The 27,839-nt window shown below is 50.9% G+C and overlaps 1 protein-coding gene across 8 annotated transcripts; it reads right to left on the bottom strand.

The window, feature by feature from the left end:
- Nucleotides 1–189: 189 nt before the first annotated feature.
- ATN1 (atrophin 1) lies at nt 190–27,839 on the bottom strand. Of its 8 annotated transcripts, none has more exons than XM_074854880.1 (11): nt 27,696–27,837; nt 9,777–9,904; nt 9,368–9,561; nt 9,033–9,170; nt 8,560–8,673; nt 5,213–7,251; nt 4,736–4,958; nt 3,911–4,628; nt 2,428–2,571; nt 1,986–2,166; nt 190–1,439 (listed from the first exon to the last, which is right to left on the bottom strand). In XM_074854880.1, exons 3-11 carry the CDS (start codon nt 9,443–9,445, stop codon nt 1,406–1,408), a joined length of 3,669 nt encoding a protein of 1,222 aa, XP_074710981.1. In that variant the 5' UTR covers nt 9,446–9,561; nt 9,777–9,904; nt 27,696–27,837; the 3' UTR covers nt 190–1,405. The 8 variants fall into 8 exon arrangements, with proteins under 8 accessions (XP_074710981.1, XP_074710978.1, XP_074710986.1 ...); XM_074854877.1 differs by lacking the exon at nt 27,696–27,837 and adding an exon at nt 27,211–27,502; XM_074854885.1 differs by lacking the exon at nt 27,696–27,837 and adding an exon at nt 27,211–27,502 and having other exon boundaries at nt 9,777–9,899.

The raw sequence follows: 27,839 nt of genomic DNA, 5'->3' as shown, positions 1-27,839 counted from the left end.
CCTCCGCGGCGTTTCCGGAGGCGGCGCCTGGTCCCTGCGGCCCCGCGGCGGGTACCGACTCCACAACGCTTCACAGCAGCCGCGATTTTCACGCCCCTGCCTGCAGAGTGGTTTTGCCCGCGCCCAAGGCGAGCCCCACATGGCCAGGTGCCCTCCTGGCCCCAGGAAAGAGAAATTAACACAACGGAGTCTGTTTCTGGAAGGGTTTTTTTTTTGTTTGTGTTTTTTTTTTTTCCTTTTTTAAGAGCTTCATATATATATTTATATATATAAATTATTAGAATGTGTGTTGGGGCTTGGGAGTGCGTGGGAACATCATTTGGGTGTTTTTTCCATAGCTGGGTTGTTGGTTGGTTTTCTTTTCCTTTTAATGGTTAAGTAAATATATATATGGGGACCAATCGAGAGATACAACTGTGAAATCAGACACGCACGCGGGGGGCAAGGGAGTCACAAGTTGCTACATAAAACTGCCACGTCTAATAGGATGTGCATGAGTTAAAGTACATCAATTAGAATGGGTGAGGGGAAAGGGGCAGCCGCCATCTTAAAGACAGTCCCAGGATGCAGTATCGCCCGGCCACATCAGCTCTCCCCGCGGGGCTCAAAGGGGTCATGGGTAGTGATTTGCAGTCTTGGAAAGTCTCCTGGTGCTTTGCACCTTTGTGGCCGTGCCCGTTCCTGTCGGCCGTGGGAAAGCACAGCCATCATCTTGCAAACAGTCTCACGGGGCGCTTTGCACCCTGACGGCTGGGACCAGTCCCTCTGCAGGCAGGAGTGGCCGCTTTTGAAGGGGTCCCGTAATGCTTTGTTTGCATCCGAAGGGATGTTGGAGAATGGGAAGCTGCTCCGGCTAATCTGAAAAAGTTCCACGTTGCTTTTCTGTATCGCTAAGCAGTATCTTACACCTAAAGGGGGGTGGGGCGTGAGGAAGCATCTTGAAAAAAAGGCTCTGTTGGGTTTTGAGTTACTTCTTGCTGCACCTCCTCCTCGCAGAAAAGGCAGCAGCATCACGTCCACGAAGTCCTGCAATGCTCTGCACTTTGTATTTAATGCAACTGTTCCCCCGAAACAAAGGTTGGAGCTGCTGCCACCCTGAATTCATGTCAGTCTTTGTCTTTCTGAGCTCTGTGCAATGCTGATTCTGTTTTCCTCAGAGCTCTGCTGAAATCACGTACCGATCGTTTCATATCCGTTAGTGGTGTTTCAGTCCCTCCCCAGTTCTCTCCTCCACTTTGCTCCCAGGATGCCATCCTGTACTTCACGTCCGTTTTCTCTTGCACTCTACTGCATGGTGGGATCAGGATGTGTCACTCTGCAGCTTCCCCTCCCCCAGGATTTGGTTGATCAATTGCTCCTCTTGAGAGAAAGACATGATGATGTCACGTTGACAGTAGAAGTCCATTTAAAGGGGTTTGTCACTTTCTTTCTTCAGGTGGCTAGGAAAAGAAGAGGAACAAGGTGATTGTGAGAGAGGAAAAGGCTATTTAGTATCTCCCACTGCCTTTTGTTAGTCTAGAACCACACAACACTGCTTGGAAAGCTTCACAAATCCTTGGAGTAGGAGGTGCTATCGAAATGGTACAGCACACCTCTCTTTCCCAACGTGCTTCCCCATGCATTTGTGAAAGCCTCATCTTGGCAAAAGCATCCAACCCTTGCAAATGTTTGGCGTTTTGCCAGGGGCATCAGTTAGTTGTAACTGTATTAAGCGTGTGTGAAACATGCAAGTTTACCCCCTGCCCCAGAGGAGAGCAGCTGAGACCCCAGATGAGATTAGCCACTGAACAGCCCAGTTGCCAAGATCACCCTTCCTGGTGGCCAACACACAGTGGCAAGGCATCCCTGCTCCCAGGCGTGGGCTCAAGCCAAATCACCCACTTCAGGGCCAACGCTTCCCTGTTCCCACTGCCTCTGCCACCCCCAGGCCAGGGACAGAGTGCTCTGCTCGCCCCGCGCCGCGGAGAGAGCGCAGGTCTGTGCACCTGTAGTAATCCTCCTGCGTCGGGAGCGGCACGCCGTGCAGAGGGTGGTGGGCGTGAAGCCACTGCTGCTGCTCCAGAGCCAGGCGCTGCAGCTCAGCTGACTGCGCGTGCATGGCCTGGAGCTGATGTGCTGCTGACATGGGAGCCGAGAGAGAGCCTGGCAGGTCCCTGTAGGGTGCAGCTGCAACAAAACAGAGGATAAACAAGTTAATGTAACGCCATCCTCACACACAGCCCCGTAGCTTTGTCGAGACTCTGTGGCACTTCCTTTCCAGCCCTGCCCCTGCGCAGGACTTGCTCGTCCCCTGGCAGTGTAGGCCCGTCCTCTGCCATGCCAGAGCTCTGTTTAATGGACCTCAGAGGTTGGTCCTGTGACCCCCGCCATGACCACACTGCCCCTTGGAGCTCTTTAGAGACCAGCAGTCCTTCTGAGCACCCTTACCAAAAAGCTGGTGGCGCAGCACTTCATTCTCATGTAGAGGGTGAGGCAAGAGAGGGTTGGGGATGGTTCCAGCTGGGTATGGTATCCGGGTGAGGTGAGATCCCGAGGCGAGTGGGTCGATAAGAGGGTGAACAGAGGCTGAGGCTGGGAAGAAAAAGACATCACAAGATAATTGTCCCAGGCTTTGTAAGAGGTAACGCAGAGAAAGGCTCAAGGCACAACAAAACAGTCATGGAGAGGGTCATTGTGTGTTAGGGATGGGATGATTTCAAGGCTAAACAACACAGTACCATGTCCTTCTGAGTGTTACTCTTTTTGCCTGCATTGAATTTCACGTAAGCCAGTCTGGCATAGCTCTGTCCCTACACTCCTCAGGGAGAAGGTACTGCTCCTTAAAGTCGATTCTGCAAGGACCTGCTCTGCAATCACGTCTGTACCCAGCACTGTGCCTATCTATCAGCCAACCTGGCTGTCACACATGTGCATGTTCATATTGGGTGCTTCCATTTCCAGGTCTCACCCAGTACAGACGCTCAGTGCCAGGCACTTAAGTTCGTAAGCACTATCTAAGGCTGAAATGCAAGGTACTATTTATATGAAAACTGCTCTTTTCAGTGTTTTGGAATCGCTGCCAGAGTGCTGGCTGGAGGCGCCCAGCTATGGAGTGTAAGGGAACGGATGTTCATTTGTACCTGATGTACCCCATACAAATGTACCTCTACTCTGAGTAGTGGCGACTGCTGGGTGTCTGTGACTCTGCCATCAGATCCCACTGACCGCTTAGAGTACCTGAGCGGGCACAGCACTTTTCCCTATCGTATTGTAGTTTGACTGTTGATTCCCTGAGATTTTAATCCCTAAACTTTTTTACTTTGCTTTCCTATAGGATGTGGAAATGGAAGGGACCACCAGTCAGTTCCAAAGGACAGCAGCCTTACAATTAGCCCATCTTCTCTCCCATCCCATCCCATCCCATCCCATCCCATCCCATCCCATCCCATCCCATCCCATCCCATCCCATCCCATCCCACCATCTGCAGCAAGAGCCACAGGAGCAAACTAGAGAACCAACAGTTCATTAGTCCTAAGGATACTGTTGAAACTGTTGTTAGCAGAGCTCCCGCTCCCGCTGCGGACCACAGCGCAAGGGATGCAGTTTACAGCACCTGCATCCTGGTAGCCAGTGGGACGCCAGCACCCATCCTGCATCCCCGGAGATCCAGAACTAAAGGTCATGGGGCAAACAACTCTGCTTGCCACTAAGCAGCAAACTCCCAGACACCCCAATACCTGCAACAGATGTCCATGTCTTTAGAGGGATGGGAGCGAGGGCAAGGCTGCATGGCCTCTTCTGGCTGAAGAGGTAGGTCTGGGGGGCTCAAAGTCTAGTCTCAGCAGCTTTTGGGCTTTCCCCAGGGCCAGAGGGAGTGGAAGGAGGGGGAGCAAGGCTTTGTGCAGGGCACCACAGCCATGAGGTCCTTACCTGCATGTATGGCATCCTGCTGGTGGAGATGGAGGTGGGAGTGGATGTGGGAATGCTGATGATGATGAGGTGTCACATTGAGCATCTGCAGCCGGGCCAGAGGGTCATTGCTGAGAGCAGCCACCCGCTCGGCGTGCTGGCGCTCCGCCGCCAAGCGCTCGGCATAGGACATGTCGGGACGAAGGGTCGGGCCGGCTGCCAGCGCCAGCCTCTCCCGCTCCAAGTGGCCCAGCCCTGGGTGGAAGGGAAAAGCGGGATGAAGGCCGGGGGCTGTCTGCAGACTCAGCCCGCCGTGGCGTGGGAACGGATCCATGGCAGCAGCTGGCACAGCATGGAGCTGCTCCAACTCAGCTGGCTTGACTTCAAAGCCAGGCTTGAGACGTTCACGCAGGTCCCGGTCCCTCAGGTCTCGCTCACGGGCTTCCCGCTCTCTCAGCTCTCGCTCCCGTGTCGCTGGATCACTGCTGTAGATGGCCGGCACGTTGTAACCCAGCAAGCCTGGGTCGACTGCACCCAGCGGCACATAGAAAGGGTGGTTACGGTTGCTGGGGGACATGACGTGGGGCCGTGCATATTCGCTGAGGGTGCGCAGAGCTGGGGTGTCGGGGCCCAGGTAGGGGGGAACAGTCGCTACAGCACTGCCCTGCTCGAAGGAGGGACGGTGGGGAACTGGCCCGAGAGATGAGCACTCAACCGGCCGGCCCTCCTGAGCCATCTTCTGCAAGAGAGCAGAGAGACCAATGTCAAGTTCCAGCGGGGAGCGGCTGAGGGGATCCTTGAGCACCCCCCCGAGCTGCGCTGTGGCAGTGAGACCCCCAGACCTACCACGCTCCTCTCCAGCTCCCGCTCCTTCTCCCGCTCCCGCTCCTTCTCCCGCTCCCGCTCCCGTTCCCGCTCCTTCTCTTCCCGCGCCTTCTGCTCAGCCTCTCGCCGCACTTTCTCCACCAGGTCTGCCCTTTTCTTGGCCAGCTTGGAGCCGTCGAGTGGCACGAAGTACAGATCTGTGCGGGAGCAGGAGTTGAAGCCACGGTCCAGGTGTTTGTTGAATCTGGGGGCAAGAGGCAAAGCCTGTCAGCACGGGAGGGGGCTGGAAGGCTGGGATGGGGACAGGGATGTGGACAGGGATGGAGACAGGGGCAGGCAAAGCCGAGCCGGGCACTGTGGAAAAGGGAAGAGCATCACGGGAAAGGCAAAAGGGCGCAGCTGCACTCCACGCTTGGGGTGACCTCCTCTTCCCTGCCTCATACGTCCCTCCCCAGCCTGGGGAAACCCCCCCCAGACCCCCCTACAGCTGCCCCTCACCTGGCTGACTGGCTGGCGTGGCTCGGCACGTCCACCACCTTGGGGGGCGGTGAGGGGCTGCGAGCGGGCGGCACGGGGCTCTCGGGGGGCTCGTACTCCTCCGATGGCTCCTGCTTGATCTGCGCAGCGCTGAGGGGGAGCGGGGGTGGTGGGGGGGCTGGGGCAGCCATGCTCCCCGGCAGGGCCGGTGGGGCAGAGGGGGCGGGCGAGGGGGCTTTGTAGCCCCCTGCTACAGGGGAGGAGGCCACCCGGTAGCCAGGAGGGGTGGCTGCCCGGAAAGGGGCGGCTGAGGAAGCGGGGGGCGAGCCTGGCTTGTATGGGGCTGGGGGCTGGAAGGTGGGGATGGGGGAGGCTGCCCGCTTCCCGTAGGGAGCCACGGCTGATGGGGGTACCGGGGGAGAGACCGTCTTGTAGGGGGCTGTGGAGGGGGAGGCCATGGTGGCGATGACAGTGGAGAGGGTGGTGGCAGCGGAGGTGACTGGAGGGCCAGCACCATGGGCAGGGGAGGGGGGTGGTGGCGGGGGGAAGGTGTAGGTGGCAGGACTCTGCCCCGGGGGGTGAGCACACATGCCGGGGTAGCTTCCCTGGGAAGAGGCAGCAGAGGAGGATGAGGAGGAAGAGGAGGAGGAGGAAGAGGAAGAAGAGGAGGCGGAGGAGGAGGAAGAAGAGGAGGACGAGGAGGAAGAGGGGGCTGCAGCGGAGGCCAAGGGAGCCTGGCTGTAAGCAGCCTGGCTGTGAGGAGGGTAGAGGCGCAGCCCGTAAGCGGCGTGGGAAGGGTGATGGCTGCTTGACTCCAGGCCGTGCGGGTAACCCCCGGGGGGCTGGGGGGGAGCTGCGGCTGCCGGGGAAACACCCCCGCCACTCCCATGGCCGTGGTGGTGCTGCTGGGGTGGCTGCTGGTGATGGGGAGGCTGGCCAGGGAAGGGGGCTGCAGGGTGGGAGCTGGCGTTGCCCAAGGGGCGGCTGTAGGGGGGTGGCCCCTGGCTCCAGACGGGCTGGGAGGGCAGGGAGGGCTGGGTGTACTTGGGGGGCTGGCTGGACACGGAGAGCCCGCTGGGCGGGGGGAAGGAGTGGCCGTAGGAGGCACTGTAACTGGGCAGGGGCTGGGCCGGGGAGGGCTGGGGGTACTGGGCCGAGGAGCTGGAGGGCGGCAGTGGCGGCGGGGCGTAAGGGTAGCGGGAGGGCGCCAGGGCCGGTGCCTTGTCCTGCCCCATCCCGTGGGGTGATGGAAGGTGGCCGCTCAGGGCCTGCCCCACCATCCCCGGGGAGCTGGAGGCAGCCACCGCGTTGTTGAGCGGGCGCAGGGCCGGCGGTGGAGGCAGATTGGCAGAGACATGGGGGAAGGATGGGGCCGAAGCCGGGGGGGCGGCTGGAGGGTTGGCTGGAGGTGTCTTTTGAGGGGGGAGCCCCCCAACCACCGATGCCAGGGAGATGGGGGTGGTGGGTGGCGGATTGTGCTTGGCGCTGAGGGTCTGCTCACGACCCCCTGGTGCTGGGAGTCCCCCCACTCCACCGGCCATTTTGGCCCCAACCTGGACCACATTGGCTGTAGGGTAAAGAGGAGTGTGGGAAGAGGAGGAGGAGGAAGAGGAGGAAGAGGAGGAGGAGGAGGAAGGGGGAGCAGATGGGGCAGCAACAGCAGAGGAGGAAGAGGCGGGTGTCTGTGGGGCTTGAGCCTGGAAAATGCGGGAGGCCTGGCCCTCCAGCTGGGAGTGGTAGCTCCCTGCGGGGGGTCCCTGGGGGTGCACCTCGCTCGGGAGCCCAAAGCTGGGCTCAGGTGGACGGGCCAGGCTGTCGGGAGGGGGAGCTACCGGCGGGCTCTGGGGGAAGAGCGGAGGGTGGTGGTAGGAGTGAGATGGCCCCTGGGACAGCACAGAGGAGGAATCGGAGTCATTCTCCACACTGCCAGGGCTGTAGACGCTGGGTGAGGTGCTCCTGTTATCCTGGTCAATGTCCCGTGGGTCACTGCTCATCTCATCGTTGAAGCTGTGGCCATCAAGGCTGTCAACATCGGATGGGGATGGAGGGCAGGGCAACTCCTGAAGTAGGAATGAGAGAGACGTTATGTGGCCTCTCAGACCATGCACAATACTTTTCAATTTCCCAGAGAACTTGCTTTCTGACCTTTCTCCACCAGCACTAGAAAACTCCAAAGAGGGAAGAAGGCATCGTCTGGCAAGGTATAAATAACACCAGTCCTCCTGCCTCCCCTCGGAGGAACCTCAGTGCTCTCAGGTCCTTCATGAGCATCACACGCTCAGGGAGGAGGTAACGATGGGCACCTTGTGTACAAAGGGAGGGCAGGGAACTGCTACAGATGAAGCTGAGAGTGAATAGATAGGTCCTAGCCAGCACCACCACCACCAGCAATGGGCCGTTGGCCAGGGTACGATACCACAGTGTACCCAACACAGCCCCCAGACCCAGAATTGCTCTTCTTGTCCCTGCAGAGCTCTCCTGGGCCCGCTCCCCTCCAGCCCCCTCTCACTGCCCCACTCCTTACCTCCTGGAGTCCTGTGCTTCCCAATCCCTGCTCCTCCCAATCCCTGCCCCTCCCCACCACCTCTTGCCTCAAGCAATGAAGTATTGGACAATTAACAAGTGCCACTCTTGAGCCTCAGGGCTTACAAAAGAGGCTAAACTGAAAAAAGATCACTGTTGAACTGAACAGACGGAGTGTCCACGCAGAGAAATTACGGACTGTCCATGTGGAGAAATTACACAGGTGTAACCACAGTAGTTTAATTACAACGACCTCATAACGCAAGCAACATCCCCATGTTTGCAGACCTTTAAGGCCAGTTCCCTGAACAGGCTAACAGGCAACTGAGAAGCGCAAGAGCTGAGTCTTCCTCCAACCATCCAACTCCCTATCCAGTCTGGTGGGATTTCCACACAGCCCTGCCACAATTATGTGTCATGCGCACGAGTGGGTTTTGCACGACTGTCACCTGGAACCCACCACGACTTGAGCACCTCCATTTCACACTGCTGTGGGGGAGCAAAAAAGGCCGAGTCTAACCCGACTGGCAGCTGTGCGTGGAGCCAGGCTCTTGCCACTGAGCCAGGAAAGGCAGGGCACGTGCCTGAGAGTGCGGCAGTGCCCTGCAGACAAGGCAAAAGAGATGGAGAGCCTCCATCTGCTCAGTCGTCACTCCTGGTGGCATTTTTGTAGCCTGGCAGATGCCATTTAGGTTAGAAGAGCTGCAGGGTGAAACCTGAGGTGCCAGAGCTGCCAAGCAGCAGGAACCTCAAGCTGGGCAGGCACGAGCAGCGCAGGTAGGGAACAGAAGACTCCTTTGCCCTGGACCCAGGACATGCCAGCAATCACAGCAGGGAGAACTCACCTCAGTTTTGGTTTTTTTGGGAGCATTGCTGTCTTCCCCTTCACTTTCTGAGATCTCTTCTGTTCGGCCCTGCTTGCTGCCCTTTGGGGTGCAGGATTCCTCCACCCGGCCTTTCTGCAAGGGAGAGAAGAACAGGGAGCTGTCAGCGTCCTGGGGAAATTTCACACCCTGCCAGGCCTTCACAGACTGCAGCAGGCGAGACACAGCCACCACGGCACGCATGTTGAAGATCTTCACAGAGCAACACTGAGACAGGATATCACAAAAATTAGCACTAAAAAGGGCTGGTGAGACTGAAAATCAGTGCTTGGGAGATGGTAGGAAGTGCAAGATGCTGAGGATGAGAGGAAAGAGGGATCCCACCCATTTCAGAGAGCTAATCCAGCATGGGTTCCTCGGTGGATCCCTTCCGGTCTGCGTCCCTGGATCCCCAAACAGATTCCACCCCACACTTGAGTACTAGCTTATACTACCTTTGTTGCTTGTCGGGATTTCTCCGCTTTGCCATCACTGCTGGAGGTGCTGACGCCGCCGGGGGAAGCTCGACCCCGTGACCTGAGCTCCTCTCGGGGCCCTGGAGTCTCTTTCTTCCGTCCACTCCGCATTGACATCTAAGAGAGGGATCACTGGATCAGTCCTGCTTTGCACCTCCCTCCACTCCTGCCCTGTCCCCAGCCTCCCAAAGCCCCTGAACCCCTAGCACTCCCACTGTGCCAAACATGTCCACGAGCTTTGCTATGAGCCTCAGTCCCAACCCACAGCTTCAGCTCGGCTCTGGTGTCCCACCCCCGTCTCCCATCTCACGTACTGAGTCCTTGTTCTGTCGTGTCTTCATTCTTTTGAGTGTGGGACCCCCATTCTCTTTGGCCCGGTTTGATGAAAACATAAATTTTTATCACTCTGCACCCCCCTTCGGCTATTCCCGGGGAGATGGAGACGGGCAAGAGCAGTTCTTCTGGAAGGGAAGCTTACACCAGCAACACAACAAGATCACGGTGAATCCTGAAAGAAAGACAAGGAGATAAGAGAGGAGAAGGACTGAGTGGACATCCTTTGTTGATTTGCTATAGAAATATGACAAAATTATTACTGTTTCCTTAATTATTATTTACAGACGCAAGGATCTTTACCAAGAATGTAATAAACTTTCCAATCAGAAGGTAAAAAGATTTGGCCACTGTCACCTCTGATTTCCAACTTCTAGGAGTGATACTTACACGATGTGAGGCAGTCAGCACCCAACAATAATTTTTTGGAGGAAGCAGGAAGTAATGGTTATCAGTATGTTGATTTTAGTATTTCCTCTGAAATCATTTTAGTATTTCCATTTCCTTGTTTATCTGATCTTCAGAGAGAGAGAGGGAGAAAGATAATGGGAAAGTGCTTTAAAATGGTTGTAATGACAATTTTCCCAACTTCTTAAGTTCCTCTTTGCACTTTTGTCAGTGCAGTAAGTCACACTATCCCTAACTGGCCATGTGCTGTCATTAGCTAGCTCTGCATAATGAGCCCCCAGTGGCCTTTGCTGAAGGGATAAATATTGTACAGCCCTGCCCTCTCCAGAGCATACACACATGCATACATGCACCATCAAGTCTTGCTTAGGCTGTTCGATGCCCAAGGTATACAAATAGGTGCGAGAAAATGCATTTAGCTTTGATTTTGCATGACGCAAACAGAATCAACTCTGTTTAGCTTGGAGTGCCTGCCTACAGTCTCCTCCTTCTCCACATGCTGGACTGTTTCTCGGGGTACCAGATAGAATCATGCCCAGAGATGCAGAGTACACCCTTACACTCTGCAGCAGCAGGAAGATTTCTGCGATCCCTCTGAATAAATGTACAGCTGTGTGCCATGTCCAAAAGCACCGTAGGTATTTAACACCCTGTCATGCCACACAGTTCCTAGTTTAGAGTATGAAAGCACCATGATTGTGTTAGCCTGGAAACTGGACTGAAGTGACTCAGAGATGCTGCTCCTGAAGCTAGTTTGCTTGGCTCCATCCATCTTAAGATCTGCTGCACTGCACTGCACAGATTCACCAAAAAGAGACTGTCCTTCCCCAGCCTGTCATTCAAGCTCCTATACTCAGCCTCTGGAATGGTCAATCTGCAAGACAAGGAAACGTGTCCTGTGGATGAGGCATCAGGAGAAAAGAGATGCATCTCTTGGGTTGTATCCTCTGATCTGGAAGCACAGAGTTTTGTGAATAAGACTTGAGATTTGGGACTCCTAAAGACCTGGGAAGATAAGCACAGTCTGGATGCACTTTCATTTCTCTGACAAGGGAGCTGAAAGCTGGGATCAGAGCAAAGGCACCAGATGGGAGAACTCTTGGACCTCCTGTGTAGTGTAGCTCTGCTGCTGGACTGTGTGGCCCTGGGGTCACTGCTTTCTACCACCTCTGTGAAAAGGGAGTAATGACACTGGCCTGTCTCTTCTGGGGCTCCACATCATCCCTAACCAATGCTTAGAGAAACCCATCCGGAAGGTACGTGGGAAGAGCAGGGGATTGTTTGTTTTAATTTCATTAATATTTTATTTGACCCTCATCATGAAAGCCACAGGGGACTCATCCAGCATTAATTCCCACACAAAACAATTCATTAACTGAGCCCTCTTCTTTAATAGAAAAATAGCTCACGACGGTTTATAACTGACCTAATGGAGGCAGAGCACTCTCCTAATCCCTACCAGCTGACGTGTTTTACAGCCTTACATTTCATACTTGGGCCTTCAGTTGCTAATTCAGCCAGTTACATTGATGCTATTCTAGATAAGCATCTAGAATTAACATTTCTTACACGAAACAAACACTGTAAGTAAGGCGATCCTAATTTAACTCAACTTCAACACACGCCATGTTGGCAACCTTCAAGTATTAGCTCAGCTCTGAACACGCAGAAGCAGCAACAGCACATTACCAATATGTCACTGCTCTTTACATTCAACAGGGATGCCACCCACACCTCCCACACCAAAGAACCGAACATCATAACACAGCGCACAGGTCTCGCTTCAGCTTTTCATTAACCCTGTAATGACAATTATGGTCTTCTTTCTAGAGGAGTAAGTCAGAGAAATAATATGCAGCCAACCACATACTGAAACTTCCCTTTTTAAAAGAGATACCAGCTCGGTACTTATGTCAACCGCTGAATATGCAGTACCAAACAAAGCCAGAAACAAACAGGTATGTTTCAGTAGACATAAGTTTGTATCATTTTAAAGAGCGAAGACTTTTCTAAAATATATTAACAGAACTGACACACACATTATTAGGCTCAGTACAGCAACTGTTATGTGAGAGGCCAGATGAGAGGACCACAACATCGCCTTCTAATTTTAACATCTATGAAATAAAAGCTTGCAATGTGAGCCTTGACAATTAACAAAGTTACACCTAACCCCTCCTGTCACTGAAGATCCCTGTAAATGTCTCTGAAGAGTTCTTAGGGCTCTGTGGTTTTGGAAAGGAAATGAGATATTTGGCAGGACTGCTGTCGAAGGGATAACCTTTTCCTGGCCCTGTGAAGCCCTTTACAGGTTTGATTGAGTTATGAGGCATTGCAAATTGCTATTTTCTGTTTGTGTTTCATACGACCCAGCTTGGTTTGGCTTACTGCCCAAAGCCCTCCATATTCTCATGTACGCCCTGGTGCAGTCTCCTGTAAGCAACGCACACTCAACAGGCATCCCCACGTAGGATCCAAAATGGATCCCGCTCCTCCTCCTCCCCAGCTCCAAGTAACTCTCCTTGCCAAAGTTGGACTGTCCTGCACGGGCAGCCAGGAGATCACGGGCTCCAGTTCCTCTTCTATTGAAGAATGCAGTTAAGCTCTCTCCTTCCCAGGCTGTAGTGCAGAGCAACTCTTCACAGGTAACAAAACTGGAATCAAGTCCATCCCAAATGAGGCGCACTCAAGTTTTACCTACTTAAGTATACACCCTTGGTCTCTCTTAGAAAGTTGGGTAAATGTTTGTCCTTGGCTCAGGATAGCATTTACACATTAGATTGAGGGTCTGAGAAAATAAATTTTCCTAGATGGCAACAGAAGCAGAAGAAATGGGAACAGGACTGAGTGGTCTGGGATGGTGTTCGAAGGCTTGGCCAGGACTGTAAATGACAAATGAATCACGTGCCCCAAAGATTTGCACATGCTGGGGCTGCACCCACAGGTACACCCAGCACATGTCCCAACAGCAGGGAGGAAATTTCCAGTGAGACAGGGACGTCTGGGAGGTGCCTCCAAATCCACGAAGAGATGAAGGTTTTTGCTACTTCAGCTGGTGCTCAATGGCAGAGCAGGATGGGCAGCCGGAGTCCAGGGCTCCAGTCTGCTTGAGAAGGTTAAAAGCCAGCCAAGGTCCAGCTAGTCCTCCCTGGGGCTAGTGAGAGGAAAAGGGAAAGCTGAAGGCTCCCAGTATCCATGTCACTTACAAAAAGAGCTAACACTATCATTACTTCAGCAGACATTTAAGGCCTGATCCAGTCCTCACTGAGGTTGGCTGCTGGTACTCAGTTGTCAATAGTTACCATCGCCTCTTCCCCTTCTTTTGTATTACTCCTCTCTTGGTGAAAAAAATAAAATACCTCTGCTTGGTTTTATTATCTGCTACTCCTGATCTTCTCTGATTGTAACATTCCAGTAATCTCCGGCAGATTCAGACCTGGTCCAAGCAGGAGGGGAGGTGCAGCAGGCAGAACGTGACTATGGTACGTGACACAGGAGCCCACGCTGAGCTAGCCAGTGATGATTTGGGGGTGGAGGGGAATAGCACTGATATAGCCTCCTCTCTCCACTGAAGCTCTGCCTAGGCACCGCTTGGTAGACCACATACCAGTTGGAGGCACTGAGTGCAAAGACGTCGAGGTGCACGGCTCGATCATTCAGTCTCAAAGAAGAAATTAATTAAAAACTCTGCCACTCATCAGGACCACAAATGCTGCAAGAAGGGGCAACTTGACAGCATCTGTACTTTTAAACAAAACGGGACAGCACCCATTCTCTGGTCCCGGGGGTGACTGGAATTACACAGCTTGCACCTGGATGGCAAAATTTTCCTGCCCTCCAAAGGGGGATGGACACATCTAACCTGGTCACTGGCAATCAGTATGTTCCTACACTAGCTCCTAAACCATGCTCAGGCATCACCTGGGAGAGCACTTGTTGGCACAGACCACAGACCGTACAAAGGAGCCATCGTCCTAATGGACAGTGCTGTGCACCAGTGATGAGGCCCCTTTCGTGTGTTACTAGAGATGTAGCCAGCGTTATCTTCCACTAGATGTTAGTCCACAGAAAATAAGTTTGGAGTAAGGAGTCAGGGAAGTTCCTTCTTTACTCTAAGTACAGATGTTCAGAAGTTCAAACCTCTTGTTTTCTTCAGTCGGGAACTGTTGAAAGTACACAGTGACTATTCCTTAAGTCATATTTCAAAATGTAGGAACTACATCCAAAATCCTGCGTGAAATCAAAGGCATTTGGTATGCAAAGGCAGGGACTGAGAAGTCAGAAGATGTGAGAATTAAACTGAGTCTGCTTCTCTGCCAATACATTAGCTCTGTATTCCCATCCTGGTTGTTCTCTTCCCTCTTCTGCAAAGGGACAGGTTAGCACTGGAGGGAGGAACCAGGGTGGCAAAGCAAACACAGCTTCTTTCTAACACATTGCAGATGCATATGCATGTAAGAGAAGAGCAGGTTCATGATCCCATCATAAGAGAAGAGCAAGTTCAAGATCACCTGAGGAACCTGACCATACACAAATCCATAGCACCCAATGAGATGCATCCCAGGGTCTTGAGGGAACTGTCCTGAAAGTAAGGAGAGATGATAACTGATGGACCCCTCTTGACAGGTAAAGATCCCTCAGAAGGGAGTGCCCATCTGCAGCAGCACAGCCAGGGGACACACACCATGGATGGGAAGTCAGAAGCTGCCATACATATATACATATATATATATATATATATATATATATACTGGCCAGTCCCAGGCATTTTTAATTCCCGTCTCCATTTCCCTCATTTTAGAAAAGGAAGGCAAAATTCCCAGAAATGTAATCGAGTTTAACAACTGTGTAGTATCTTGAAAACACAAAGTTTCATCCAAAATACTGCTATCAGACAACCTGAAGTACACCACTTCCAGTGGCTAATTACCTGACTTCACGCTTGAACCCTGGCATCTTACTGTAGGGCATGGTGGAGAAAGAGAGGGAAGGGCGCCACGTTCAGTGTTAGATGGCAACGAACAAACAGGTCAGGTTCAAGTTGCACGTCACAGTCTTACTGTCAGTCTTTTGATATGTACATGGAGAGTGACATTACTGTAAAAGGGGAAAATGATTGTGTGAGCAATGGAATTAGGATGCCAAAATGGCTGAATACCAAGATGGCAGTGGGCAAATGCTTGTGACTAATACTATCTTGGGTGTGAATATTCCCATGACTTGCAAATTGTTTTTCTTGGTAAATTTTGTGAAGAATAAATGTATTTATGCGACACCAAATGAAAGGTAGTTTTGAAACACAGCCATTTTTCTGTCTCCCACAAAATAATTACAACGTTGGGAGGAGGCAGGGGCTGTGAACTCAGGCTGGAAGATGGATTAATTAAGAAATAAGACTGTAGACCTGGTCAAATAGTCATACTCCAGTTAAAACTTTTGCCTGTCCAATGGATGAAGTTTAACTACATCTCTCTTACAATACTAATGTGAAGCTGGAGGATCTCAGGAGACTGAAATACTCATGAGCCCAAGCTCATGTGAGCACTAGCTAAATCCTTCTCTACCTGCTCGCCCTGCTCCTGCAGGCCACTCGTGCACGGCTGCCCACAGGCACACCACAATCAGAGCACACACCTCCCTGTCCTCCACAGCCTCCCCCCTCAACACCGTGACAGTGACAGGAGCATCCAACCACCAGCAGCTATCAGACACGGCCGGGCAGGACTGAGACCTGCCCTGCTAGGGAAGCTTAGCAGCACGGTGTTACACGGCAGACGGAAATGCCTGCAACTCAACTGAAAGCTGCTATTACTGTTCAGAAATCAAAACAGAATTTCAGTATAAAAAGTAGTTCAGTATAAAAATGGTGATAGTTGTCAATTTTTGTCCTCTTCTATAAATAAATCGATTTTATATTGGCAACGTACTGGAAATTTCACTGGATGCTTCCGTCTTCAAAATATTGCAAAAAATGGGTCACTATGAAATATTTTAAAATAAATTTAATCAATATAAATATACACTTCAAAAACTTCATTCTGTACCTAAGGGCAAATTACATACACTTTAATATACAAGCTGAATGAACTCTCTTGATATGTATGTAAGAGTAGAGCAAGTTCAAGATCACCTGAGGAACCTGACCATACACAAATCCATAGCACCCAATGAGATGCATCCCAGGGTCTTGAGGGAATTGGCTGATGTAGCTGCCAAACCGCTCCCCATGGTATTTGACAATACTCATGGCATTCAGGCAAAGTCCCCAGTGATGAGAAAACGGAATATTGGACCCATTTCTAAAAAGGGTAATAAGGAGGACCCTGCAAACTACTAACCAGTCAGCCTCACCTCAGTGCTTGGTAAGATCATGGAGCAGCTTCTCCTGGAAGACATGTCAAAACATAAAGAAGACAGGGAGGTGATTCCTTGGCTTCACCAACGGCAAATCGGGCCTGACTAATCTAATGGCCTTCTACAATAGAGTGACTGCATCAGTGGACACAGGAAGAGCTACAGATGTCATCTACCCAGCCTCTGTAAGGCCTTTGATACAGTCCCCCACAACATTCTTGCCACTAAATTGGAGAGATATGGGTTTGATGGACAAGGAATTGGATGGACGGCCCTGTCCAAAGAGTTACAGTCAACAGCTCAATGTCCACATGGAAGCCAGTAATAAGTGGTGTCCCTCAAGGATCCGTACTGGGACCAATACTATTTAGTATCTTCATCAGTGACACAGACAGTCAGGGATGGAGTGCACCCTCATCAAGTTTGCAGATGACACCAAGCTGAGTGGTGTGGTTGATGATACACTTGAGGGAAGGGATGCCATCCAGAGGGACCCTGACAGGCTTGAGGAGTTGCCCCATGTGAACCTCAGGAAGTTCAACACGGTCAAGTGCAAGGTCCTGCACCTGGGTCAGCACAATCACCAGGATCAATACAGGCTGCGGAATGAAGGAATTGAGAGTAGCCCTAGAGAAGGACTTGGGGATACTGGTGGACAAAAAATTGGACATGAGCTGGCAGTGTGTGCTTGCAGCCCAGAAAGCCAATCGTACCCTGAGCAGCATAAGAGAAGTGTGGCCAGCACGTCGAGGGAGGTGATTCTGCCCCTCTACTCTGCTCTGCTGAGACCCCACTTGGAGCGCTGCGTCCAGCTTTGGGATGCCCAGTACAAGAGAGACATGGACCTGTTAGAGAGGGTCCAGAGGAGGCCACAAAAATGGTCAGAGGGCTGGAACACCTCTGCTAATGAAGGAAGGCTGAGAGAGTTGGCACTGTTCACCCTGAAGAAGAGAAGGCTCCAGGGACACCTTATTGTGGCCTTTCAATATATAAAGGGGGCTTACAAAAGGGAAGACTTTTTACAAGAAGGATGGAGACATACTTTTTACCTGTAGTGACAGGACAAGGGGCAATGGTTTTAAACTGAAAGAGGGTAGGTTTAGACTGGATATAAGGAAGACATTTTTTACAATGAGGGTGGTGAGACACTGGAGCAGGTTGCCCAGAGAAGTTGTGGATGGCCCATCACAGCAAGTGTTTAAAGTCAGGCTGGATGATCTTTAAAGGTCCCTTGAAACCAAACCATTCTGTGATTCTATGATTCTAGGCCTAAAATACCTCCCATGCAAAACAGGGACTTAACCTGATCCAACAGCTTTAATCCTTTTCTTATATGTACTTGTCAACTTATCTGTCAACAGTACTTGTTGACAAATTCACTTGTCATGCTACCTAGGTGCTCCTTCACCCCAGTAAAATAATAAATAAAAATTAAAAAGCTCACGTTTCAGGGAAGGGTGCAAAATAAGAGAACTAAAAATAAACTTGCAGAGTGCTAGCAGTCGTAGGAGATAAAGCCAGTTTACATTTTTTAAGCCTATATTAATGTTTTGTTTTCTTAATTCTGCACAACCATGAGGAGTAAGAATGTTATTTTGAGTATGAAAGCTGTAATTCTGGAACCTCCATTCAATGAAAAAAGCATCTGAGAAAAAAATATTTTCTGATGAGCAGAGTGAAATAAAAACAATTAGAGATAAAGCAAAGTAATAAATAATCAAAATATTCATGCATTTAACAATAGCTTAATTTACAGCATAGAAGATATTAATTTTTGCAGAAGCAACTGAAAATAAGGTTTGATTCGCTAAATGAAGGTTAGATGTACTAAAGAAGGTTACGTTAATCATAAAACGATTCCTGAGGGCACACTAAAATGACTGTAAGTATGTAACAGATTTACTTAAAAATCTCAGAAGAATCATTCAGTCTCCCCAGAGGAGGGCCTCTGGATCTCTTGGAGACACAGGCTAGCAGAGCCCAGTGGAGGATCACAAAATGCAACACACTGGGCTCTCCCCTCCGCGAGCGGAATGGAGGCCTACGGCAGAGGAAGGACGCATCACACTCTCCATACTCACTATTTTAAGAAGTGCAGCATCTTCTGTATTTGCAATGCCTGAGCACATCTTACCTGTGGAGCTGTTTGGGGTTAAGGGTCTATTGTAATGCTTAACACCCCTCTTTTTATACATAGGTGTCCCTTTACTAAGGAGTGCAAAGTGAATTACTCAATGATATCACAGGCTAGTTGCCCAGAGACTCAAAGGAAGATGTCAGCTCTAAGGGACACCTGCAGGTCTCTGCTCCAAACTCCTGCTCGCAGCTGGGCTGACCCCAAATCTCGATGGGGTTGCTCACGGCCTTGTCTAGGCAAGTCCTGAACATCTCAAAGAGCGAATCTTCCCCAGCTGACCTGGGACACCCATTCCAGTACAGAAACACCCATTACCAGTCATAATTTCCTTGCTGCAACTTGTGACCGTGACTCCGTGTACCAGCTCCTCGCTGCTGGTACATGGAAGTTATTCACCTGTCAACCCAGCATGGTTCCACACTTCTGCTGCAAGTCTTTACTGGGGAAGGCTGTTGGCAACTTTACAGCTGCAGGACATAGGTAATAATAGAGGAAACTAGAATCTGAATCCAAAGTCAGGGTGGACACACCATCCATCCCTCCCTTCAGTAACAGACCAGTGAAGAGCAAGCATGGTCTTCCCTTTCTGCCAAGGCCCATATCATTCTGAAGCTCTGCTCAGAGCCCTCAACCCCAGGAAAACTACAAAGAGCGTAGGGAAGAACCAGAGAGAAGCTCAGTAGCTAGAAGGATCAAACTCTGTAAATGGATTTGAATGGATGAAGTGCTGAAAGTATCAGGCTAGGTGGAAGAAAGCCTGCTGGATCCTGACAAGGATCAATGTCCTACCCCCCAATGGCATTAAGATAGGAGACACTGTCAGTACCGCTGATGATCACAATTTAAGAGAGAACTTAAGAGAATAAAACACTAAAGAAGCAAAAACGGGATGGATACAGAGAAAGGGCAAAGGGAAGCCAATGTGGCTGACCAAAATAAATTAATGAGGGTAACAATGAGGATGAGAACTGAGGAGAACTGTAGGAGGACTTTCCAAGAGGAGTGACTGGGCAGTTAAGAGGCATGTAAACTTCCATGTAGATAAATATAAAGCAATGCACACAGAGAAAAAAACAACTCCATCTCCACATATAAAATGATGGAGTCTGAGCTGACAGGTGCCACTCACAAGTGATACCCTTGGGAATCGAGGCACCATCAAGAAAGTGAACCACATACTAGAAATTCCTGAGAAAGGAACTCAAAACAAAACACAAAATATCATGTCCTACCACAAACCCATGGCTCTCCCACATCTTGAAACGTGTGTGCAGTTCTGCTCCTTCCACAGGAACTAGAAAGGGCAATGAAGAGGCATGACTGAGTGGGTTAGACATCTGTGTCTAGAGAAAAGGTTATTAAGTGAGGATGTGATCAAGGACTGTAAAACCGTGTATGAAAAGGTTGGGTAGGAAATATTTTTTTACTCTCTTTTCCAGTACAAGAACTGAGGGTCATCAAATACTACTACAAAGAAACAAGTTCAAAATCAACAAAAAGAGGTAGTTCTTGAAATGGGTGGCTGCAGAATTTCCAGTCAAAGGACACTTATGGGTGCTAGAAGTTTGCACAGGTCTGATGGGAGACTGGAGAGTTTCATGCAAGACAGAGTAACTGGTGCTTTCTGAATAGTGAGAAACCCCATCCAGCTATGGTAGTCCCTTTGCTGAAAAGTCAGAAGCTGTAGGAGTATCAGAGGAAAACAGCACGTAAGCTTGCCTTAACTCACCCTCTTTCCTAGCTGGAGCAGCAGGCTCTGGACCAGAGGGACCTACTAGAGTCACTGGCATGTTTTTATCAAGTTCAATAGCACAAAGTGCTGAGTGATACACTGAAGAGAAGTGACACGCAGATCTGCCATAAGAACTTCTGCTCATCAGTAGGGAGCACTAAGGAGAGGGATTTACTAATCCCAGGACAGCTACGGGCACCATTGTTATTTCAAAGGCATCAGGCAGGTACTATCAAGCAACACGAAGAGGTATTAATGCTACTGAACACTGCACTTGTCAGACATCCTCTGGTAGACCATGTAATGCTTCGGTTACCCAACATCAGGAAAGATCAGAGTGGATAGGAAAAGGTGCAGGAAGCAGTTTCCAGAACGCTGAGGGACACAAAGAGTCTCTCTGTTCTGTACAAGACCTATAAAGACTACTTTCTTTAACCTCACAAAATAAAAACTGATTACTGTCTGTAGAACACCAGAAACTAAACACAAAGGAGTCAGAAGGGATATTTAAGCTAACGGAGAAGGTTGGTATAAGAACAAATGGGTATAAAAAGGCCACCAACAATTTTAAGATGGAAATGAGAAGACTCCTGGCCACATGGTGAGGCTCTGGGACAGCTGTCCCTGGACCATAAGAGGGGCAAAAGAAAATCATTATTATTAAGACAGATTCGCTACGTTTGCAACAGAAGGTAGGTGGCATGGTACCCAGAGGGACTTTGCAGCCCGTGACCCAAGGGACACCCCTTTGATTCTCTGTTTCTAGGAATTCATGACAGCGAAGCCAATGCAAGAGCCATGTGGGCAAAGAGCAAGACTCTGAACAGGATGAAGATGGACAGACAGATCCAGAAGGAAAGGAGTGAACTGAGGCCAGGGAGGTGGGCACAGGAACAGCAGACCCGAGACTGATAAGCTTTGAGTCACACCCTTGCTTAGGATCCCACAGCTTTTCCTGCCTGGGGCTGAGGGAAGGGAAACCCAACAGTGTGTCCAGAAGAGATCACTGGAGGTCTCCCACTCACACCCCCTGTTCATAGTAAACTGCAAAGCCAGAGGAGGTTGTCATGAACGCCTTGGAGAACAGCGTTCCCAGCCGCCCTGGGAACCTGTGCCAGTGCTGAACCACCCTTGGGAGGAAGGAGAGGTTTTGTCTTCACCAAGTTCACAGTGAAGTATGATTTTAGTACTTAAGATTTTATGAAATCAGAAAACATGTTTATGGCTAAATTAAGGTCTTCCTGTCATAATACAATGAAGGATTAAAAGTCACAAGTATTCAAAATTCTCCCCAATCTCCAGAGAATTCAAAGCAAGCAATTCATGCCAAAGTGCTACCACTTACAGACACATAACCTGCCTTAATGACCACAGATACGGGCCTCCACCTCTCAAGCAAGCACCTGAGTCCAGAGACCGAGCCCTGATTAGGCTCAGACTGGACTGCCAGGAGAAAGGGCATGATGGCAAGTTAAACCACTGCCCGAGATACTTTTAATGCCTTGAGTAATCTCTGTAAAGCAGCACTCGACAACCTGTGGGCTGAAGCCCAGTGCACAGCTATGGCGCAAGCATGACTTGTCCCAAAAGACCTCACGAATGGATCTGCTGTCAAAAAGCAAGTTACCCAGAGCTTGCTGTTGAGAGGCAATGGTGGCCCATCATGGAATATCTCTGGTAGCTGGTGAAGGCACCGGCTGAACAAAGTTTGCAGAAATATAGGTAAAGTTTGCAGGTGGTGCTGAGGCAGGTCAGACGGTAAACAATTAAATGGAAACTTTGGCACAGACCAGTTGGTGTTACTGCTGCAACAGGGTTGCACAGAAAGACAAGTGGTTTAATTATGGCAGATTTTTACATTCAGAACAGAAGAATGCAGAGTGCTTTCAAGGATGAAGATCAAAGGATAAAGAAGAGCTCAGAAAAGGCCTTGCAATTAATGGCTGATAGCAAATGGAACACGAGTTCCCAGCACAAGACTTCTAAGGGGGCTATTCCTGAATGAATGACACCCACCAGTGCATAAAGAGAGGAATACTCGTCAGGAGCACAAATAGAGAGATGATTTTTCTACCTGACTATATACAGGACTGGTGGGACCATTACGGGAGTAGTGTGTCCATGTTTCACCCGTGTACTCCAAAGAGGATGCTGACAAATTGAAAATTTCCAAAAAAGGACAAGAAGGAAGTCTAGTAACTCCTACCCTGAGCTTTAAGAAGCTCAACATATAGCTCATCAGAGAGAAGGTTAAATGGCAACTTGAAGATGGGCTAAGAATACTACAAATGGAGATGATTTCTGACAGCAGAGGGCCCTTTAAACCTCCAAGACAAAGACCCCAGACCCAATGGATCTAGCTGAAGTTAGTCAAATTGTACACTGAAATAGTGCAAAATCTGAAAAGTGGGAGAAATCAATCACTTGAAAAACTTGCGTATGGATCTAGTGTATCACTGGAAACCTAAGTTTTGGGGTTTTTTTTAATTCTAAAATAAATACTCTTAATATTTTCTGCAAAGACCCCCCAGGTGACACTCCCTGCCACGTACTGTGCAGGGGAGAGGACCAGCCAGTTGATCAGAACAGGTTCTTCAACACTAAAGTCATTAGCAGTCATAGAGAGGTTGGCCAAGAGGTGATGGGGTCTAGCTCTGGGCGAACACGTACTTTGAAAACAATGGTCTAGCAATGTATGAGGAAAGCTTGATAAGATAATCATGACTGGATAAACCACTCTTCATAGAGTGTGGACCCTCTCCATGTGTCTGGCAAACTCTGAATAATTCTGAGGAAAATGACTTCATCTGTTGCACTGCCTGAAAGAAAGACAGTAGTGTATCCAAAGTAGTATGCTACAGATACACATTATATCCAATACACTACGCTATATATATCAATATAAAATTCAATATGATGTAACATTATGTAGCATATAAGATATATTATATTATATGGACTATTATATATATAGTGATATATACACACACACATAAATATATATATATATATACACAGTATATCCAATCCACTGTCCAAAGCGATGAAGGTTGCTCAAATGCAACCTTCACTTAAGTGATCTATAGCACAGAGAGACCTTGCGGAAGAAAGAGGGTATCGCCAAGTGCTTTGAAAGGCAGGGAAGTACAAAACTAAAATTTTCCAGCTAAACTGATCTATGATGAACAATGTCACCAGGGCAAGAGACATGAAGGAAGATTGAAAGCAGGCAGCTACCCTTCTTCAGCAAAGCCGAGACAGACCATCATTGGCTGAAATTGCTCAGAGAAGATATTGCAGTTACCCTTTGGTTTGTAGGTGAAAATACTGCCACAACCGTCAATCAAACATTGATATTTTTACAGGAGACAATAACAAATCAGTGTTTGCTGCCACAACAAACACAGAAACCGACCATCAGAGATTTCTGCAGGAGTATTATCAGACTGGAAGCAAGGCAATGCTTCTGAAGGGATCGCTTCCTTGCAAAGCTGACCTGTGTTAAACTTTTAATACGTGCCAAATCCTCACCCCCCAGCACTTGAAGCCCACATCAGCCAACTAGACTAATGTAGAGAGATGAAGTTCAAACCGCTTCAGCTGGAAACATCCCCTTCTGTCTCATCATTCTCCACACACATCTCACTGAGGACATGGGCTGCAGGCCCACGACTGCCCACCACATGACTGGAAGGACAAAAAGATTGTCCAGCGTTCAGGTCAGCGTGACACAAAGAGCAATGGAACATGTTCCTGGGCAACCTCGCAACAGACACATGTCTCGGGCACTGCTGCAGCTTCAGTAACTTAGGCAAGGCACTGAGATGGAGCATCCAATGTTCACGTTAAACCATCCACTGTGACCAGACTCAGGCAGTGATCACATGACTTAATTCTGCAGAGCATACATACCCTAGGTGTAGCTCACTTGGTTAAGAGCATGACTTTCAGAGATGCCTCCACTTTTAAACACACTCAGAACTGTGTTGCCTTCTCTTTTGGCCTTTAAGAAATTTGTAAAGCATTACTATTCTGTACTTCAATAGGAACAGTCCTCAAGAAGTACAGATGGAAGAGATGAAGTGATAAACGCAGGAAATGTACTTCATAGTTCCAAAGCATCTCCTAATGGAGGAAGAAAGAGATCAGAAAATCCACTGGAGGCAAGAAAGTAGTTTATTTGTCCAAAAGAGAATGAGAGAAAGAAAAAAACAGAACTGGGGAAGATACAGCCTGACAGAGGAGGAAAGCATGTTTTCAGGAGAAAAGACAGACACCCAATGAGGAAAAAATGTAAGACTGGGTAAACATTCATGTAGATATTTAAAGAGGGGCACAGGTGAATAAATGTTCAGACCAATTCCAGAGACTGCATTTGCAAAGGTATTATACCCCAGAGCTGGTAAATAAATAATCCTTCCCTACACAGCCACTGCTCCCCTTGGCTCCACCTCACCCTCCAGAAAAATGCTGATGAACACGAGGGAGCTTCAGGAGGAATCAGGAAGGTATACACAGAGTGACAGAGGCTGAAATTTGGGAAAGAGGAAAACCTGCCTCTTTCATCTCAGCTACAAATAGAAACAGAATGGAGTATTTCAGTTGGAGAGGATCTACAACGATCATCTAGTCCAGACGGACTAGATGCTCCCCCTCTTGAAATAAAATACAGATCAGATTGCTTTCAATATAGTGATCCCACTATGCTATAGAATCCTTGCACACCCATTATTATTTTGGAATACAAGTATGCCCACAAGTAACCTTATTGTAATTTCTTGTGCAGACAAACCTAAAGGTGAGACTGCCAGAACCTTTCAGAGGTATCCAAGGGGTACAAAATCTGGGGGAGGAGGTAAATGAATACGAAGAGAGGTAAAGGCAGGCCATCACAGCAGGTTAAACCTGTTAATCTTCTTCATTAGGATTCACTACACATTTAATCTCCTAATGTTTGGAGGGGTTTCATCGTTTCCAGCCCGAACCGTGGTACTACATGTTCACTTCTTAATGGCCATACTTGAAAAGCTCCATCATGAATCACAATTGGAAAACTCTGGTTTGAAAGACCAGATCATTCCCAAGAAGTTGGGAAATACGGAAACGATCGGTTGTGCAGTCACCGATACGAAACATAAAAATAAGAACTTGGCCAAGAAACAAGGAAAAAAGGATGAAATTCATTCCAACAAACAATTTGACCACTCATATTTACAAGTGTCCCATCCGTGGGTGATGATCTTGGCACTCCAGCCCCTCAGGGATGCCTGTGCAGCACAGCAGTGATGCACAACACCCTCGAGTTTAGAAGAAAGGAGGGTCCAGTTTTCAACTCAACGACTGTGGGATTTGGGTTATGTAACTGAGGTAACCAGGCACGTAGTTGGCTGATGCGCTGACACCGCCGCGCTGGCTCTGGTGGGAAGTCAGGGCTGAACTCTGAAGATCAGGCATATGCACACCCGCAGGGTGTGTAACCATGCTCCATCGTTCAGGCGGACACAGAATGGATGGCATTTCCAACTCCTTCTCCTCTGCTGTCCCGCTACGCCTCAGGATAATGGCCCACTAGTTTCTCCTCACTTCTTCAACACTGGAAAGCGTAGTGATTCCCATGCAATCCACCCAATACAACCAGAAATAACAAAACCAGATTTGAGCGGCTAGCTCGGTAATGACATGCTGCTCTTCAAGAACCATAGCACACTGCAAAACAGATCCTGCAGACAAAAGCCACAGAAATTCTTACAGTAGCCATCCTGGCAACTAAGTAACTCGCCACATAAAAGTCAAGGCAGCCACAGCACCAAGACCAACGCAAAGAGAGACACTGCCCTCTTTGAAAGCAACTTCAGGAACGTACAATAGCTACAAAGGCAGAACTCAACGGCGAGCAAAGGCAGTGTGTAAAGTAATGCCACGGTGACCAAATGGCTGCCACTTCAACAGCACAGCGGCCACTCGGCAAAATACAACCGGCAATTCGCTGGGCAACAACAGCCGAGGCAGGCACAGGCCGTCAGCCTGCAGAAGCCAGCCAGGCAGAGCCGCCACCACCTTGATGGCAGAGCCAGAAGGACAGCGTGGGAAATACAGGTACCACTTCTCCAAAAAACCCACTAAATAGCAAAGGGACAACCAGCCCAACGCACCGGGGGATCTTAGCCAGAGCGCAAACGCCATCCTAGTGCCGCCCAAGCGAACGGGTCTTGTCTGTGCCCTGGTCCCCAAGTATTTGGCATTTCAGAGGAGAGGGTCCCCAGGCTGAGGGTGGCACCAGGGTGGGGGGGTGGGTGTGAATCCCACCCGCGCCCGCCACAGAAACAGAGGGGGAGCAAACACACTTCTTGGTACCCCGATACCCCCGGTCAGGTCCCGACGAAAACATTATTTCCAAATACTCCTGCCGGGTCCCCGGCCGCACCTGGGAAAGCGGGGACAACACGAGCCCCCCCCCCCCCCGGGAGGAAGGGGTGGCTTTGGGGGCGGGCAGCGTGCCAGCTCAACACCCCCCCCCCAGCGCTGCGGTGCCTTCCCCCCCCCGACCGGGCCGCGAACTCACAACTCCCGCCTCGCCCCGGACCCCCGCGCCCCCCCCTCCTCATCCCCCCCCCCCGCCGGGCACTCACCCCCCCTGCCCCTACCGAACTTTCTGCAGCAGGGAAGGGGGGGGCTCGGCGGGCGGTGACGTCACGCCGACCGCGCAGCGGGGGGTGTCCCCGCCCCGGGACCCCCGCGGTGGGCGCGGAGCCCCCCCTGCCCGCCGCTCCCCGCCCCCCCCCCCAACTTTCCGGAGGGAAGGCGCCGTCCAAAGCAAACAAGCCTCGGGCGGGCTGAGGCGGGCAGTGCCCCCCGGTGAGGTACGAGCGCTCCCGCGGGAGGCGGGACGGGGCCGATGGGGCCCCCCCGAGCCGAGCCGAACCTCCGTAACCCACGGCCTCCCGGCCCGCGCCGCATCCACGCCGGGACAGGCACCGCCGGGGGCCCTTCCCCAGCGCCGCGGGGGTTAACCGCCATCCCGCCCTTGCCCCCCCCCAACTTTGCTGTCGTGTGTCCCCCACCCCCCCGCCGCCTCACCCCCCTCCCGACAGACGGACCGGAGGGAAAAAAAAAACCCACCCGCGGAAGAATGCAGCGAGGGGGCGAAAATGACAAGCGGAGCGGGAGCGGCTGTGAGCGGGCGAGGGACTCACCGGCGGCTCCGGAGGGGAGGTCGAATGAAGGGAGGAATGGAGGCGGCGAGGAGCGGGGGGAAGGGATTTAAACGCTGCGCCCCCCCCCCCTTTTTTTTTTTTTCCTTTTCCTCCCTCCTCCTTTTCCGCGCTCCCTCGTTTCCTCTCGCGTCTCCGGAATAACCGGTCGGTGGCGCGGGGGCAGCGGCTCCGGGGGGGGTGCGGCGGGGAGCGGGGCCCCCCCCGCCCCGCGGCTCTGTCGCCCCCTCTCCCGCCGCGCACCCCGCGCTCGGGCGCCGCCGCCGCCTCTGCCCCGCCGCCCTCCCGTCGCTCCGACCGCTGCCCGCCTTAGCCACCTCCCATTTCCGAAGAGCCCAGAACAAGCCCCCCTCCCCCGCCCCTCCGCTCTGTCACCCCCCAGCCGCGCTCGCCGCCGCCCCTCCCCACCACCCTTCCCCGCGGGGCCCCCCCCCAAACACACCCCACACACCCCCCGCACAACCCACCCGAGGGGTCGGGAACGGGCCCGCGGGGAGCGTGGGACGACGGGGGGAGGAGAAGACCCGGCCGCGGGGCGAGCAGCCAGCCCGGCCCCGGCCGCGCCCCGCGCCGCCGGGCCCCGCTCCCCGGGCTCTCCGCCTCCCCGCCCC

Source organism: Strix uralensis, chromosome 2, assembly GCF_047716275.1.
Source record: "Strix uralensis isolate ZFMK-TIS-50842 chromosome 2, bStrUra1, whole genome shotgun sequence".
NCBI classification, from domain to species: Eukaryota; Metazoa; Chordata; class Aves; order Strigiformes; family Strigidae; genus Strix; species Strix uralensis.
The sequence above is the reverse complement of the archived record's forward strand: the minus strand, read 5'-3'. Positions and strand labels throughout refer to the sequence as shown.